The sequence below is a fragment of the Sminthopsis crassicaudata genome, chromosome 4 (assembly GCF_048593235.1).
Source record: "Sminthopsis crassicaudata isolate SCR6 chromosome 4, ASM4859323v1, whole genome shotgun sequence".
Lineage (NCBI taxonomy): Eukaryota > Metazoa > Chordata > Mammalia > Dasyuromorphia > Dasyuridae > Sminthopsis > Sminthopsis crassicaudata.
The window spans coordinates 131,024,714-131,041,776 of NC_133620.1; the positions used below are offsets into that span (position 1 = coordinate 131,024,714).

Below are 17,063 nucleotides of genomic sequence, written 5' to 3' on the forward strand. Positions count from 1 at the left end.
CCCCTTCCCCTTACATCTCCTCTAGCTTATTGCAAATTGAATCATCTCTTCCTATGCACTCTCTTTCCTCTGGAGTAGTCTTTTTATTCTTTCCTTGTTCTCCCACCAGTTTGATCACTCCCCAGCCTCTTGTTGGGTCATCATCCATATCATACTCATTATGGTTGCTCTCTCTCTCTCCTCCTCCCCCTCCCCCCCAGATTCCAATTTGTGCACTTCTAAAATCTCACTCTCGGTAACCTCATTAATTCTCTCGGATTTCACTTTCACCACTAGGTAAATGACTTAAATTTCTATCTCCAGCCTCTCCTCTGAGCTTCTATCCCTCATCACTAATTGCTTTCTAGACATTTCAGATTGGAGGTGTGTGTGTGTGTGTGTGTGTGTGTGTGTGTGTGTGTGTGTGTGTATGTGTATATGTAATAAAACTCAACATGTATAAGACTGATTATTTTTGTATCAAACTTTTTTTTGAAATTTTCTTGTCTCTTTTCTTTTGAAGGCAGCACTGTTTCCAGTGTCTCAAGTTCACAACTTTAATGTTATTCTTGACTCTTTTCTCTCTCTCTTCCTCCCCACATATCCAATTATTTGCCATATCCTGCCTATTTTTTTTTTACCTCTATAACATGTCTTGTCCCTTTTTACTCCACAGTCACCACTTAAGTTCAGGCCCTCATTGCCTATTTCCTGGGTTATTACAATAGCCTCCTGGTCAATCATTCAATCTCAAGTTTCTCCAGTTCAGCCTAAAAACTTCTGCCAAAGTGATTTTCCTTGCACGAAGATTTGACCATTTGGCTTTCCTACTTACTCAGTTTTACTGGCTCCCTATTGCTTTTAGGATATAATATAAATTCTCTTTTAAGTTCTTAAAGCTATTTGTATTCTGGTCCTAATCTATCTTTCCAGCTTCATTAGACTTTGGTCCCACTCTTGCTCTCTCTTAAACAACTTAATTATCCTCTCTCTTCCTCATTCATGGTCCTTTAGCTTTTCTCTGTTTTTTTACTGACTGATCCTATTGGATGAAACGCACTCCCTCAAAATCTTTGTCTCATGAAGGATTTTCTGCCCCCAACTAACATCCTCTTTTCCAAACTATCTTGTATTCAGCCACTTTATATTTATTTATTAATTTTATATTTCTTCTGTGCATAGTTTCATAAGATATATGTATATATTTGTTATCTTTACCATTGGAATGTAAGCTTTTTTTTTTTAATAGGGATTGTTTCATTATTTGAATCCTCAGTACCTGGCACAGTATTTGACACATAGTGACCACATCGTGGTCACTCAATAAATGATGGTTGATAGATTGATTCTTAAATACATCATTGAAGCTTTGTATGGGACCTAAAGAATAAAGGTTTATCAACAATACTATATGATGATCAATTCTGGTGGACATGGCCCTCTTCAACAATGAGGTGAACCAAATCAGTTCCAATTGTGCAGTGATGAACTGAACCAGTTACGTCCAGTGAAAGAACTCTGGGAGATGACTATGAACTACTACATAGAATTCCCAGTACCCTTATTTTTGTCCACCTGCATTTTTTATTTCCTTCACAGGCTAATTGTACACTATTTCAAAATCCGATTCTTTTTGTATAACAAAACAACTGTTTGGTCATGTATACATATATTGTATTTAATTTATACTTTAACATATGTAGCATGTATTGGTCAACCTGCCATCTGGGGGAGAAGAATGGGGGGAAGGAGGGGAAAAGTTGGAATAAAAGGCTTGGCAATTGTCAGTGCTATAAAATTACCCATGCATATATCTTGTAAATAAAAAGCTATAGGGGCAGCTAGATGGCGCAGTGAATAGAGCACCAGCCTTGAATTCGGGAGGAACCAAGTTCAAATCTGGTCTCAGACATTTAACACTTCCTAGCTGTGTGACCCTGGGCAAGTCACTTAACCCCAGCCTCAGGGGGGAAAAATAAATAAAAAGCTATAATAAAAAAAAAATCAACCAAAAAAAAAAAAGAATAAGAATAAGAATAAAGCTTTATGTGTAAGAAAGAAACTAAACATAGAATAGCCATTGTAAGTAACATGTTGGCCAAAGCCTTGATTGTACCTGGAACCTACCTACCCATACAACCCAAAATCCAAGATATGGATGACTTATTAGAATCTGTAACTCATATTCTAGACCATTATTTTCTAGACTTATTCAGAATTAGATCCTCTAACTCCAAACATGTCAATAAAATTGGCTCCTGGAGTAGGCTCAAAGAACTATTTGTTTCATATCATTCTGGCATAATTACCTACATGAAAGCTAATAGTCTGCTCCTATAAATCTTTTTCCCCCTGAGGCAATTGGGGTTAAGTGACTTGCCCAGGGTCACACAGCTAGGAAGTGTTAAGGGCCTGAGACCACATTTGAACTCGGTTCCTCCTGACGTCAGGGTTGGTACTGTGTCCACTGCGCCACCTAGCTGCCCCTCTGCTCCTATAAGTAAATTCAATTATACAAGACCCTCCCAACTCCACAATTTTGTATTGGATGCTCACTATCTCTTGAATGTGTTCTCTTCTCACCTGCATCCTAAATTCTCTGCCTTTATTCCAAATAGTACAAAATACTACCTTCTGAAGGCACCATTTCTACTCTTCTCATCCCTTAGTGCTCTCTCAACCAAAGTTATCTTAAGTCTGTTTTGTATGTTTTTCTTTTATATTGTTACACACACACACACACACACACACACACGTGTGTGTGTGTGTGTGTGTGTATGTTGATTCTTCCATGAAAATGTAAGCTGTTGAGGGTAAGGACTTTCATTTTTACCTTTGAATGCCCAGTGATTAGCATATGGTAGGCATAGGAATGGTTATTGATTACTTGCTTGGCTAATATTGCATAGAAAATTCTTCTCATTTCTCCTATGGTCTCCTCTTCTTGTCTGTTTCAGAGTTCCAAAGTTCTGGCTAAAAAAGAGCTTTCCTATGTTCCTGTAATTGGATGGATGTGGTATTTCCTGGAAATAGTATTCTGTTCCCGCAAGTGGGAAGAAGACCGTGAGACAGTCATTAGGGGCTTGCTAAATCTTCGGGACTATCCTGAAAACTTCTGGGTAAGCAACAGCTTTGAAACAGACTTAACTGCAAACCACTTATATTCTGATAGTCCCCAATTCTGCTCATCACTAGGAGTATCCTGAAATTTCAGAAGACTTTAAAAACTGACCAGGTCTTGAGGATGTAAGTTTATCCTGCTTTGTTCTTTTTGTATTTTTTAATATGTTTATAATCATGATTGGAGGTTGATGTTCATTTTTTTTCATTATTGCTACTTCTTAAATATCATTATTGTTCAATCATTTCAGTCAAATCCAACTCTTCATGACCCCATTTGGGATTTTCTTGGCAGAGATATTGGAGTGGTTTGCCATTGTCTTCTCCTGCTCACTTTATAGTTGAGGAAACTGAGAAAAACAGACTTATGTAAGAAAGCTCCATAGCTAGTAAGTGAGGGCAGATTTAAACTCAAGAGTTTTTCTGAGATCAGGCCTGGTCCATCTACTGCACCAACTAGCTGCCCTTCCTAGATAAACTCAGTGCTAATACTTGCTACAGCCCAAGATCAAAAGATTTGGAAGCATTCTGAGAGTAGTAATCTATCCCCAAACCCACCTTATAATTAATTCCATTCTGCCCATCCTCACCACCATCACACCCAGTGGGAAAGTTGAGACTAGTGATTTCCTTCCTCATAAGAACATATTAGCTGGAGTCATGTCTAAGTAATGTAATCTGAGAATATTCTTCAGAAATTTGGATACTGGACCCCATGAGGCAGACTGTACATAAACATGAGACATCTAGGAAAATGTGATGCTTTCATTCAGTCTCTTGCTTTTACATGCACTTTCCCCATGATTTCTAATTTTTCTCCTCTGTTTTTTCCAGTTTCTGATTCATTGTGAGGGCACCAGATTCACTCAGCAGAAGCACCAAATCAGTATGCAGGTGGCAGAATCTAAGGGCCTGCCGAAACTCAAATATCACCTGCTCCCGCGCACAAAGGGATTTGCTGTCACTGTGAAGTGTTTAAGAAATGTAGGTAAGGAAAGTCATTTGGTGCAATTTTTTTCTTCCCTTCCAATAAGAACAAAAGAAACTCCCAGTCTCCCCCACTTCCAATGTGTAATATTTGTTTTCTTTATTACCAGAATTTATATGGGACCTCTCAGCTGACTTAGCACCTTTTGACCAATTAGAAGTAAAAGGGAGTAGAGTTTTACTTTGCTATAATACATAATTGATGTTAATAGCCCAAATTTCTGTAGTAATTTAATGTTTAAAAAAGGAGCTACCATGGGAGGTAGATAGTGGTAGCCTGCTGTAGTTTCACAGGATTTATAACATCTAGCTTGAGGGACCTCATTTTGCCAAGAAGAAAGTCAAAGTCCAGAGGGAAGGTACTGCCCACAGTTGCCATACTGGAAAGGCCAAAGAGCTGATTTGATCCCAGGTGTTCTGACTCCAGAGCCAATGAGAGGTCTATAAAAACACTGGAGGTAGAGTGACCCTGATCCTTTACAAATTGGGTAGTGCTTACCTTAGAGGGTTATCTCAAATAAGAGATGTAAAATACTGTGTAAATATTAAAAAGCTATAGAAATTATTGGGTTTTTGCTGTGGTTACTACCACTAAATGGATAGTTAGGTGCCATAATGGATCAGCAAGCCTGGAGTCAGAAAGCCTTATCTTCCTGAGTTCAAATTCAGTCTCAAGCATTTATTAGCTGTGTGACTCTGAGCAAGTCACTTACTCCTTTTTGTCTCAGTTTTCTCACCTGTAAAATGAGCTGGAGAAGGGAATGGCAATCTATTCCAGTATTCTAGTATTGCCAAGAAAAGCCCAAATGGAGTCATGAAGAGTTGGACATATCCAAAAAACAACTACCACTAAAACCACCACTACTATTTCATTTTACAGAAGAGTCATCTGAGCCCCAGAGAGGTATCTTATTAGTAAATATCCCAGAGAGATATCAGCTAGTGAATACCATAAACAAAAGTAATGGTAGCAGCTCCAAGTGGAAATTCTAATTGACCAACTCTTAGCTCAAGTCATTACATATTACAATAATTATGCCCTCTGCTGCTTAGCACAGATACTGTGACTTTATGGGTGATGGCCAAGGCCCTCTTTTTTTTTTTAAATCTCCTGCAACACAGTTGGAAGTCATAATTATCGGAACCTCCTACAGGCTTAATTACTTTAGAAGTTTTGACCATACTTTCTGACGCTTTTTGGCAGGATCTGCCTCCAAAGGATTTATTTTTTTAAAGAATTGGCTGATGTGGCTATGTTTTTGAGCTAGAATCCTTGGGGTGGGAAAGAAATAACTGACCATAAAAAAGTTTTCCTCTACTACCCTACTTTCTCATATTTTACTTCTTTTGATGTCTCCTCATTCTATTCAGTAGACTAAAGAACAAATCTCAGCAAAGTAGACAGTATTATAGTTAGATTGTTATCATTTTCTGTTTTTTTCCTTTACCATCCATCCCTTCAAGGCAATTCAAATCAACAAATACTGGGTGCCAGACATGGTGCTAAGAACAAAAGAGAGAAAATAGTCCTTGTATCACAATCTAATGGGATAGAGCAACATGCAAACAACTATGAAATAAGATATAAGCAGGATATTGAATATAACCTTAGCATAAGACACTAACATTAAGAAATTTATGGAAAGACTTTTTGCAGAAGGTAGAATTTAGTTGAGATTTATAGAAATCAAAGAGGCAAAGATGACAAGGGAGAAAATTCTAGGCTGTGGGGACAACCAGTTTCAGGACAGTAGGGAAAAGAATATTACTGAATCCCAGAGTATGTAGAGGAAACATTAAGGTATAAGAAGACTGGAAAAGTAAAAGGCAGTCAAATTGTGAAGGGCTTTAAAAGCTCAAATATATGATGTTATGGTTGATCCTGGAAACACGAGGGAATCACTGAAATTTGTTGAATATGGAGGATGAATATGGTGAGGATCACTTTGATAGTTCATTGGAAGATAAATGGGAGAGGGAAGGAACTTGAGGCAGGAAAATATAACATTACATTCCAGGTAAAGTAAATGACAAGTGAAAATTAAGGAAAAAGGTTGTATTTGCAAAACAAGTCATCTGGTTTGGAGAGCGTGAAAGGGAAATAGTTTGGGTAAGATTAGAGGAGTAGATTAGAAAAAGATCATAGAGATTCTTGAATGTTGGGGGACTAAAGGTGGGAAGCCAAATAAAAAGTTGTTGCCATTTTTCAAGTGAGAAGTAATGAAGACATGCACTGGAATCTCCCTTTCCCTCTCCCTCTCCCTCTCCCTCTCCCTCTCCCTCTCCCTCTCCCTCTCTCTCTCTTCTCAGAACGCTCAAGTCTTCAATCTGTAACTAAGCCTATCATGCTGAGCTACCTTCCTAAGCAAATTTTTTTTTGGTAGAATGTAGATAAACTAGTCATGGCAGTGAGTGAGGAACTATGGGTTCTTTTGGAGAAAGATTTGTGAGTTTCTGGTAACTGGTTGGATTCATGGAGAGCAAGAGAGGAGTTAAAAAATCATAGAATCCTAGAGTTGAAAGAGACCTTTAAGGTCATCTGTGCAAATTCTTTCTTGAACTACGTTAGCCCCTCTACAGCATGTCCATAAACCTTGATATGAAAACGTCAAATGATATGGGAAACTTGGTAGCTTTCAAGATAGCCTGCTACATTTTTAGACAGAATTATTAATAAGATTTTCTTCTTCAGGCAAAAATCTGCCTCTTTATAACTTTGAAACTCCATCAGTTTTGTGGCATTTTGCTCTATGGGTGTTAGCAGAAAAAAAATCATCCCTCTTCCACATGATAGCCTTTTTAAAAAAAATACTTGAAGACAACTGTCATATCCCATTAACTGGCCTAAACAATTCCATTTATCTTTGGGTGGCCTGGTTTCTAGACCTAGATCTCTTGTGGACCAACTCTGTCAATTTCCTTCCTAAGATGTGGTACCTAAAACTGAGCATCATGTTCTACACATGTTCTCACCAGACTAGAATGCAGTAGAATATATTACCTCCCTCAGTCTAAATCCTAGTACTCTCTACATTCAGTCTCAGATACCACTGGCTTTTTTGACTTCCATGTCTTCTACATTTTTCCATGTGTCTAGTTTGAAGGCAACTCCTTTTCTAATGAATAAGCTGCCTAACCATCCTTTCTTTACTCTACACTTATTGAATCAATTTTTTGAATTTTAGTATATGATTTTGCATTTAATCCTTTTAAATTAATTTGCAACTCATTCAGACCATCATTCTGACCCGTCTTTGTGTCTTTTTCTGTCTCTCTCTGTCTTTCACACACATACATCATACATGTTATGTGTATATGTGTGTATACACATATACACACATGTATGTATATACACATACATATCATCCAGTATTTAACTATGACTTCAAGTTTGTGCCACCTCAAGACTAGCTAAGAATGTCCTTACACAATCAATCACAAAGTTATTTAACATTAGGACAGGACCAAAGACAAATTATGGGATCATACACCTAGAACCTTCTATTCAAGTCAGTGACTATTCAGGAGGCCAGTGACTCATAGACTTTAGACCCCAGGGTTCTAGACCAGCATCCCCTCCCCTTTATCCCTGATTCAGATTATAGAAAACAGAACCAAAGAATTGTAGCTCACAGATTTACTATCTGAATGGGAGGAGAAGAGAAGTCCTGGGTCTACTGAGGTATATTTTTGGAAACTCTATTGTAATCTTGAATTTAGTTCCTCGAAGATGCAATGTTATTGTGGGAACTATTAAATAGTATCAGTAAAGTACTATGGGCAACTAGATGGCACGATGGCTAAGAATATGGAATTTACAGCTAAGAAAAATTGTGTTCAAATCTTGCCTCAGATACTTACTAGTTTTATGGCCCTTGGCCAATTACTAAATCTATGTCTACCTCAGTTTCTTCATGTAGATAATGGAGACATTGATAATACCTACTTCACAGGGTTGCTATAAAATAGTAAGGATCAAATAAGATGCAATATATACAGTGCTTCATGTGCTAGCTGTTACTGCAGGTCTATTCCTCATTGAGACTGGAGAGTAAGTCTAGGTTTTCAAAGATTGTGTCCATGCATGCAGCAGAAGCTCTGACAAGTCTTAGGTTGATAGAAAGTGTTCAAGAATGGGCGTAGCATCTACTGCTAAAGAGAAATCTAATTACATTTGAACAGAGAGGTTCCTCACTGGGTTGGCTACTAGATAATTAGGGCTGGGGTTTTTTGGTTTGGTTTTGTTTTGTTTTATCCCAGTGAATTTGAAGACAGAGGTGTAGAGAAGTTATGATGTGTCCGTGAAATGAATATCTGTGCCAAAAGAATTATGGACCCTGCTAATATTAAAATGATACTTTATGAGCAAAATATGTTTTTGCACTCTAACCTAGGAACAGCTGTTACAGACAATGTTGTTTCTGTTAGAAAATATGCTCCTGACTTCTAAACAACTAACTTATAATAAACTTTCAAGAAGCTAATTTATTCACAAATTAGGCATTGCCTCTTTAAAACACACACACACATATATATAGATATACATATATATGTATTTAATAGATGTCATGATAAATTCAGATATGACATTGCCTCTTTAAAAATATATGTATGTATGTGTGTATATACATGCATATACATACATATACATGTATGTGTGTTTCTATATGTATAAAATGATAGATACCATGACAAATTCAGATAAGACCTGTGTCAAAGTTTTTCCTTAGGAAGTGTATACATTTTCAGTAGTGGATGGAATGCTAACTTGGAGTCTAGAAGACCTAAGTTCTTCAGAACAGAGAAAAGTGGACTCAAACTTTTAGACCATAGGAGACAAAGGAGTCCTAGAAAACTTTTTTTGTATTGGGGGGTCTCATCCAGTTCCTTTAAGGTATATTAGTTACTTTAAGTGAAGGAGGCAATTGGTTGACTCAGTTGACACCCCTCCTCTTCCCTTCAGTAGAAAGATCATTCAGCTGTTGGAGTAGAAAACTGACTTCTATACCTAATTATGTCACTAGCCTACTTAAGCATAAACTAGTTCATTTTCTGGCCCTCTTTTTTTCTCAGTTTGGTTTAGTTCTATAATACTATCCTGTGGTGAACTTTTGTCCTACTGAGTTGTCAGAATGATTTTTCCTGCTAATATTACAATACCAAAAGGGAATGTAAATATCACGGCTACTCTCTCGGTTTTCTTTGCTTAGAGTAGTTTATACCTTCAGAATAATTGTCATTCCCAAGGCAATGCTGGAGGGGATTTGACTCTTTCCTTTTCCTAGGATCAAACTTTAGTCTGGTGGGAACAAAAGTAGAAGTACTTTTATTCTCACTTCTGATATTTCCTAGGGCTGTACAACAAACCAAACATTGGAGATCTCAATAGAGTTTAAAAGCATTAGAGCCTCTATTAATCCTTAATACAAATTTTCCCAAGATTTGGAATGTATAAGAAAAGTGCAATATAATGATTTCCCTCCTTTTCTTTTTAGAAACTATTTTTTATTATTATGCAACAATGTGAAAAATTAAATTTGTTTTGTTACTAATTATTTCATTATATCAATATGATATTAATTTTGTCCATAGAGCATTGTTTAAGGCTCACATGCCTAATAATAGTCATAGGTGGAGTTTGACTCTTGTTTCATTTCTCCATGCTGCCTCTCTTTCAACTATGTTTAAGTGAATTTCATTGCTATCACAGCTTTTCAATCACTCTCTCTAGGTTTCCATCAAGACTCTTGGTCCATTTATTACTATTCACTTTATTTCTCAAATGGCTGTATAGTCAGAGTGTATTGTCTTTTTCTGTTACCAGTTTTCTTTATATCTACAAAACAAAATTGAAGTGTCTATCTCTCTCATTGTGATCCCCCTTACCATTTTTTTTACGTGACATCCTGTATCATTCATGTAGCAACCAGCCAGGTTTTCCTCTATTGTTTCCTTTCATTCTAGTATAGTTTATTCATAATAAAATCATGTTTAAATTTTATTTTCAGTTTATTGCTTTGGGTATTTCTAGATTTTATTTTATCTCAGTTCCTCCTGTGACTTGGGGAAATATGCTCAAAGATGATCTCATTTGCAATAGCTTAGACTTCCATGCTCAGAATTTTGAATTCATGGGAGTTTTTTTGTTTTGTTTTGTTTTTGTATCAGTGTCTATTATATATTATTGACCAAGAAAATTCAAAATAACAATTGTTGGTGTAGTACCTGAGAACAAAGCACTGTTGAAATAATGCACTGAAGCTTACTCAAGAATATGGTATTAATAACTGCTTTCTTTCCACAGTTGCTGCTGTGTATGACTCCACACTCAATTTCAGAAACAATGAAAACCCAACACTCCTGGGTGTCTTAAGTGGAAAGAAATATCATGCAGATTTATATGTAAGGCAAGTTGTCTTCATTGCTCTAAAACACACATATATTGGCTCACAGTAGAATTACTGATAGATAAGAAGTCTCCTTTTTGCTGCTGGTTAGTGAAATCTTCATTTATTTCTCTCTGTATTTCTGAATTTAGGAATAATGGGTAAATATTTACTGACACAATACATTGGTATGATGTTTCATAATAAATCATGTTTCGTTTGTTTTATTTGTGTGACCCTAGTGAATAGGAACCTCTTTTCACCTGAAAGGCAGTAAAATTCATACAGGGAAGATAAGATGGCCTAGCAGAAGTTACTGCTGAATGTATTTATGAAATAAAAATTGGAAAATAATGGGAATCAAGGTCATATAGTTACAAAGCCAGTGTCTTGTGGAAGTATAACCAGTGCTTTGATTTCATGATTTGTTAATACTAGTTCAACAGAGATATTTCAGTGAATTGGTTTTACGAGGTGACTGTTGATGAACTGTGTAGAAATATAATGTCATATATAGCATTGTATCTTAAGAACACATGCTGGGATGATTGGTGTCCAATCACATAATATTGGGGAAAGAACAGAATTTTAAAATGTTTGAGTGAGATGAATGAATTGTATAATGTTTTTGGAATATTGGGGGCAACTAGGTGGCACAGTGAACAGAGCACCATATCTGGAGGCCAGAAGACTCATCTTTATGAGTTCAAATCTGGCGTCAGACACCATCTGTGTGACCCCTAGACAAATGACTTAATCTAGCTTGCCTCAGTTTCCATAGCTGTAAAATGAACTGGAGAAGGAAATGACAAATCACTCCAGTATCTTTGCCAAGAAAACCCCAAATGGAGTCATCAAGAGTTGGATACAACTGAACAACAACAAAAAAAGGTTTTTAAAAAATGGAAAATATTAATGAGAGATAAACATAGTAAAGACATTCATTTGAAACTGTACCATTCATGGCAGCCATTTAAAGTCTCCATAAGATTGGGAGGGGTGAAATACTCATTTGCCTGAAGAGTGGGGCAGAGAGAGTATAAATGGCGGAATTGTTGCACATTGCTCTAAAAAATACATAAAACATTAATGGCAAACATCTTGACAAATTATATTAATATTAGCTCTCATCGCTATTATTAGGCAGAAATGTAGCTAAGTTGTACAGTGAATAGAGTCCTGGGTCTTCACATCTTCCTGAGTTCAAACCTGTCCTCGGACACTTACTAGCTATGGGATCCTAAGAAAGATACTTAAGTCTATTTGCCTCAGTTTCTTTATCTGTCAAATGAGCTGAAACCACTCCAGTGTCTTTGCCAAGAAAACCCCAAAACGGGGTCATGAAAAATCTGTCACAACTGAACAACCCCAAGAAGTCTAGAAGCCACATCTAAAACCTAAGATATCCCAAAATAAAAACTACAGAATAAACCCCAAACTTGTTAGTAGCCCAAAAAGGTGTTAATGAGGCAATTCACTAAAGCTCATGCATTTTACTTATGGGAAGTAAAGTAAGGGTTACTTCCTTACTTTTAGGAAGTAAAAAGCCTTCAGGGACTATTTAATCATCTTTTAGCAACATACTGTTCTAGCAAGCTTGTTTGACTCAGAAACAACACATTTGATGTTTTACATGTGTGTTTATATACATATACATGTGTAAACTGTTAAGAGTCAGATACAATGACAGCAATAAGTTGAGACAGCTCTTAGGTAAGAATCTAGACAAATCACAAGTATTCCATAACAAAAAGTAAAACAGTTTAGAGTCATTCAGTGTATGACAAATCCTTATTACACTGTTAAACTATTTCATTTATTTTACACTTATTATACTATAACAGTAGCCCCTTTTGTGGCATAACAGTTGATGTTTGCAAGGAGATCCCTCAGTGATGACCATCAAAAGAAAGTTAAGTTACATTCAATATATTCTAAGAAGGCAGCAAAGTGTATTAAACATTATTTTATGATGTGTATTCTAAAGCTTAGAGTGAAAGGCCACTCTGTGGCCTTGGAAATGTCTTTCTGTAGGCTGGTCCATCAAATGGCAGGGCCTGAACCAGCTGACCTCTAACCTTTCTTATTTCTACAACAATGATCCATTCCAAATACTAGGGAAGAGGGAAAATGATCCATAATTTTGGTCCTGACATTTGGGAAGTTTATTTTACCCAGAACACCTTATTTTCGAACAATGCTGTATAAGTAAGGTTGCTATTCATATAATTGTTGATAAATTAGCAAGAAATTTGAAAAACAGAGAGATTGATTGGTCTTGACAGTAAACATCTTATCAAAATTATTCCTTTAAAGGATATAAAGATTATAGCAAATTGTATTACTGTGTGAGATGGATTCTATTCTCTCACATGTGTTTGAGTATGAAATTGGGTTGAAATGAGCATCAGGAATAGCCTCAAAAAGAAAATAAATCCCAGAAATCCAGTACTTGGAGGAATATGTGTGGAATCTTGACAGACATAGTCCCAGCAGCATGGCCTTGGTTTAGAGAAGGTAGATTTACAAGCTAATTGTATGTATAATTGCTTCAGGCCTTCTATTAAAAGTTTAATTTTAAAATACCAATAGGCTGAGCCACTTTATTCTCCCCTACTGGCTACTTCCTTGAATCACAGTTCAACACCAAATCATTGCTGTAGATTAAGGGTCTAAAGCCCTCTGTGCAGGGCCACTGGACTACTTGTACCACAATATAGGAGTACCTCTGCTTCCAACTCTTTCTGCTTATCACCTTTAAGCTGCATACAAGATCCCAAAACTTATTTATTCAGCAGACATTTATTAGGCACATATTGTATGAAGCGCTATGCCAGTTGTTACATGAAATACAAGGTTTGAAATAAGATGCTGTTTCCATCTTCCTGAAATATATATATTTTAATAAGTTGATGAGCACAGAGCTAGAATATATGATTTAAAAAAGATATTAAAGGTTATTGGGAAGGGTGAAAGATTGGGAGAGGGAAGCGCTGAGATTATCATTAACTTTGTTTGGTTGTGTTTAATTCTTTGTGACTCATTGGGAGTTTTTTTGGCTGAGATATTGGAGTAGTTTACCATTTCCTTCTCCAGCTCATTTTACAACTGAAGAAACTGAGGCAAAAAGGGTTAAATGCCTTGTGCAGGTTCATAGAGCTAGTAAATGTTTGAGGCTGGGTTTTCCTGATTTCAAGCCCAGTACACTATCCACTATCTGCCCTGGGATAGCTTTAAGAATACAAGTTGAGTTTTCAAAGGAATTTAGATATACAGAACATTGCCTCAGCAGTAATCTATATTTGAGGAGTTAAAGCATCAATTTTAAAAGGAATTAGTCATTTTGGATTCTCGTCACTTGGTGGTAAAGGTAAGGAATGGGAGGCAGAATTAGAAATACAGTTTACCCCACTTTGGGGAAAGATGTGAATCTGTGTCATTGTATCAAGCATTTTAAGTATGCTTTAAAATCCCACACTTGTGTTTTGGTCCCACGCTCCCAAAATACATGTACTGAATTTGCCAATTCCTATTAATTTAATTTCCTATTTTGTTTTCAGAAATGGTTCTATTTGAACTACTTAAAAGCTTCAAGCAGTTTTGTCTATGAACCATAAAATCCAATGGGATATTATTTTGGGAGGCAGATCAAGGCTGACTGGAGCACTTAATCTATTGACAGAAGTCCCTGGGCAGATTTAGAATTGAAAATTTTGTACTCTAGCCTGGCTTTGGCTTTTATTTAGAAATCTTATAATCGTTTTCATTGCCCAAGAGGGCAGTAAAATTGTCTATTCCATAATTTGATGGCAACCATGTTTTCATCAAATGTACCTACAGGATTTTGCTTTGGCTTTAAGTTTTTTAATTAAAAGAATGAGATTGGAATTTAGAATTCAGAAGTGAAGCCTCTTAAACTTCATAGAAATGGTGGCCTTTTATCATAAGGGGCTTGCTCTTTCTGAACACTTGAGTAGCCTGTCCTGTCCTTATCTTTGCTGGTTTTTCTTTGCTTCTACAGAAGGATTCCATTAGAAGAAGTCCCAGAAGATGAGGAAGAGTGTTCCAGATGGCTCCACAAGCTCTATCAAGAGAAGGTTAGTTGGCTATTTTGCAAGTAGTCTCATAGTGGTTTATAAATCATTTAAATAATTAATTTCTCCTTGCAACAGAAGATAGCTCTAGATGTGCTACTAGTATCAAGTGGTTGAAATGTTCCAGTTTGTAGCCTGCTTTACTCTTTTGTTTCTTTTGTTTCCCTTTTCTCCTGTGTCCTAAAGTTTCCACTATCTCCATGTTAAAATTCATTAGTCCTTCTATCAAAGGATGGAGAAGGTAAATACAAATCAATCAATTAATTCTTGATGTCAGTGGCTAAAGGAAAATTTGGTCCAGACATCAAAATAATAAGCTATAAGCTTTTTTAAACATAATGAACGGGTTTTTGATCATTCCATATGAGAATAAATTGAAAGCTTGCTGACATAGTTAAGTACAGCAGACAGAATATTAGATTTGAAGTTAGAAAACCTGAATACAGATTTTCCTTCAGACACTGTATAGCTGTAAGATCCTGAGCAAGTCATTTAGTCTCCCTTACCCTGAATTTCCTCACCTACAAAATGTGGATAGTAATAACATTTCTGAGGATCAAATAAATGAATATGTATAAAGGGCTTTGCAAACCTTCAGAAAGTTATTTAATTTGAGCAAATGCAAAAGATAAATCTGATCTTTGCAGATAGCTATACAATAGATTGAGCAAGTACTTGAATTAAAATCTGGCCTTGGATAGGTATTACAATTATCCCTTCCGCAATGTGACTTTCCTCATCACACTTTTGATATATTCAAGGTCAGCATAAGAAGTTAAGTGGTAATTTTGGGGGAGTTTTGAGGAAGCCATATGAAGGTCAGCAGTTGACACAGAAAAAGCTTAGAAACTCAGAAAAGCATAAAGCATGTGTATAGTTTTATATAATATTCAACATATTTTATCTTTTAATACCATTATAATTCAGATTTTGTCTCTGGTGATGAGAAAGCCAAAAATTTTACATGGATTTTCCAGATTGCAGGGAGTGCCATGCTCCTAACCCCTGCAATGTAGAAAGGATAACTGTAATTGTATGTCCCTGGACAATTCAGTTGACTTCTTTTTGCCTCAGTTTTGTCATCTCTAAAAAGGAAGTAATAATAGCACCTACCTTCCAGGATTTTTGTGAAGAGAAAATCTGATAATATTTGCCAAGCATTTCACAAACCTTAAAGTGCTATATAAATGTTAGCTGTTATAATGCTCTTTCTAGTGCTGACAGTCAATTATCTATGATATTTATCCACTTACATATTCCAATTATGTCCTCCCTAGCCATTTAGTTTTTCTCCTATGGCCTCCATCTGTAACCAGACACACTCAAAGTAATGTGCATATGGGGGAGGAAGGGAGGGAAAAGCTAATCTAAAAGGGAAAAGAGGCCATATTGCATATCTAATTGGTTTTAATCTAGCTCATTTGAATCAATATTAGGCGATGAATCATACTTACTTTTTTGTGGTACTTACCACATTATTATTATATTATACAAAACTACACAAAAAAAGCCATTTTTAAATATTTTATATTTTCCTCTGTGTGGTAATTTATGTTACACCCCCCCAAAAAATTGACTACTGTATTTAGTTTAGTTTCCTATCTCTTTAGAGAAAGCTTGTGTCAGAGATAACTATCTGATTAATCATGAGTTCTTCACAGCCTTATTCATAATCTGACCTAAAGTGCAGAAATCACAGAATTTGAAAGTTGGAAGTGACCTTTATAGTAATCATCTTAGAATATCAAGTTACAATACTTAAACTTAACAAAAAAAAATTCCAGTATAACATATCTGATAAGGGAGTATTAAGACCTCTAATGAGAGGGAATACACTACAATTGTTATGCACCTTTTCCTGAAATTGAGTCTAAAGTTGCTTCTTTGCAGCTTCTACCCATGGCTCCTGGTTCTGACCTCTAGAACTAAGCAAATGAAGTTGACTCTTTCTTTTATGTTATAACCTTTCAGATACCTGAAGACAAAAATGAGATCTCTTTCTTTTTAATCTATATATCTCCAGTTCTTCTAACTTATTCTCATTTGACTCAAATGGGGGAGGACAAATAATAAATGCTAATTAAGCACCTATTGTATGAACCACTATGCAAAATGATTTACAAATTTTAAATCATTTAATCCTCATAACTATCATGGGAGGTAGGTATGAATATTATCCCCATTGTTCAAATGGGGAAACTGAGGCAGACAGCAATTAAGTGACTTATCCAGAGTCACACAGCTAGCAAGTGTCCAAAGCTGGATTTGAACTCAAGTTCCTTTAGCACCCCATTTTTCTTTCTCTGGATACTGTGTAGCTAATCTTAAATTTTGGAACCTAGTACTCCAGAATGTAATTTGGCTGAGCAAATGCAATGAGTATTATTCCTGGAAGAGGTGTGTGTGTGTGTGTGTGTGTGTGTGTGTGTGTGTGTGTGTGTGTGTGTGTGAATGTCTCTATCTCTCTGTCTCTGTGTCTCTCTCTCCCTTTCTCCCT

The 17,063-nt window shown here is 36.2% G+C and overlaps 1 protein-coding gene across 3 annotated transcripts in view; it reads left to right on the forward strand.

Moving 5' to 3' along the window:
* The window catches only part of AGPAT4 (1-acylglycerol-3-phosphate O-acyltransferase 4), a 170,686-nt gene that overhangs the window by 146,368 nt on the left and 7,255 nt on the right, over positions 1 to 17,063 (forward strand). For all 3 annotated transcript variants that reach the window (XM_074309379.1, XM_074309381.1, XM_074309382.1), the window contains 4 exons: positions 2,937 to 3,098; positions 3,934 to 4,087; positions 10,391 to 10,493; positions 14,494 to 14,569. In XM_074309379.1, the coding sequence (XP_074165480.1) occupies positions 2,937 to 3,098; positions 3,934 to 4,087; positions 10,391 to 10,493; positions 14,494 to 14,569 (495 nt within the window). The remainder of the gene's footprint in view (positions 1 to 2,936; positions 3,099 to 3,933; positions 4,088 to 10,390; positions 10,494 to 14,493; positions 14,570 to 17,063) is intronic.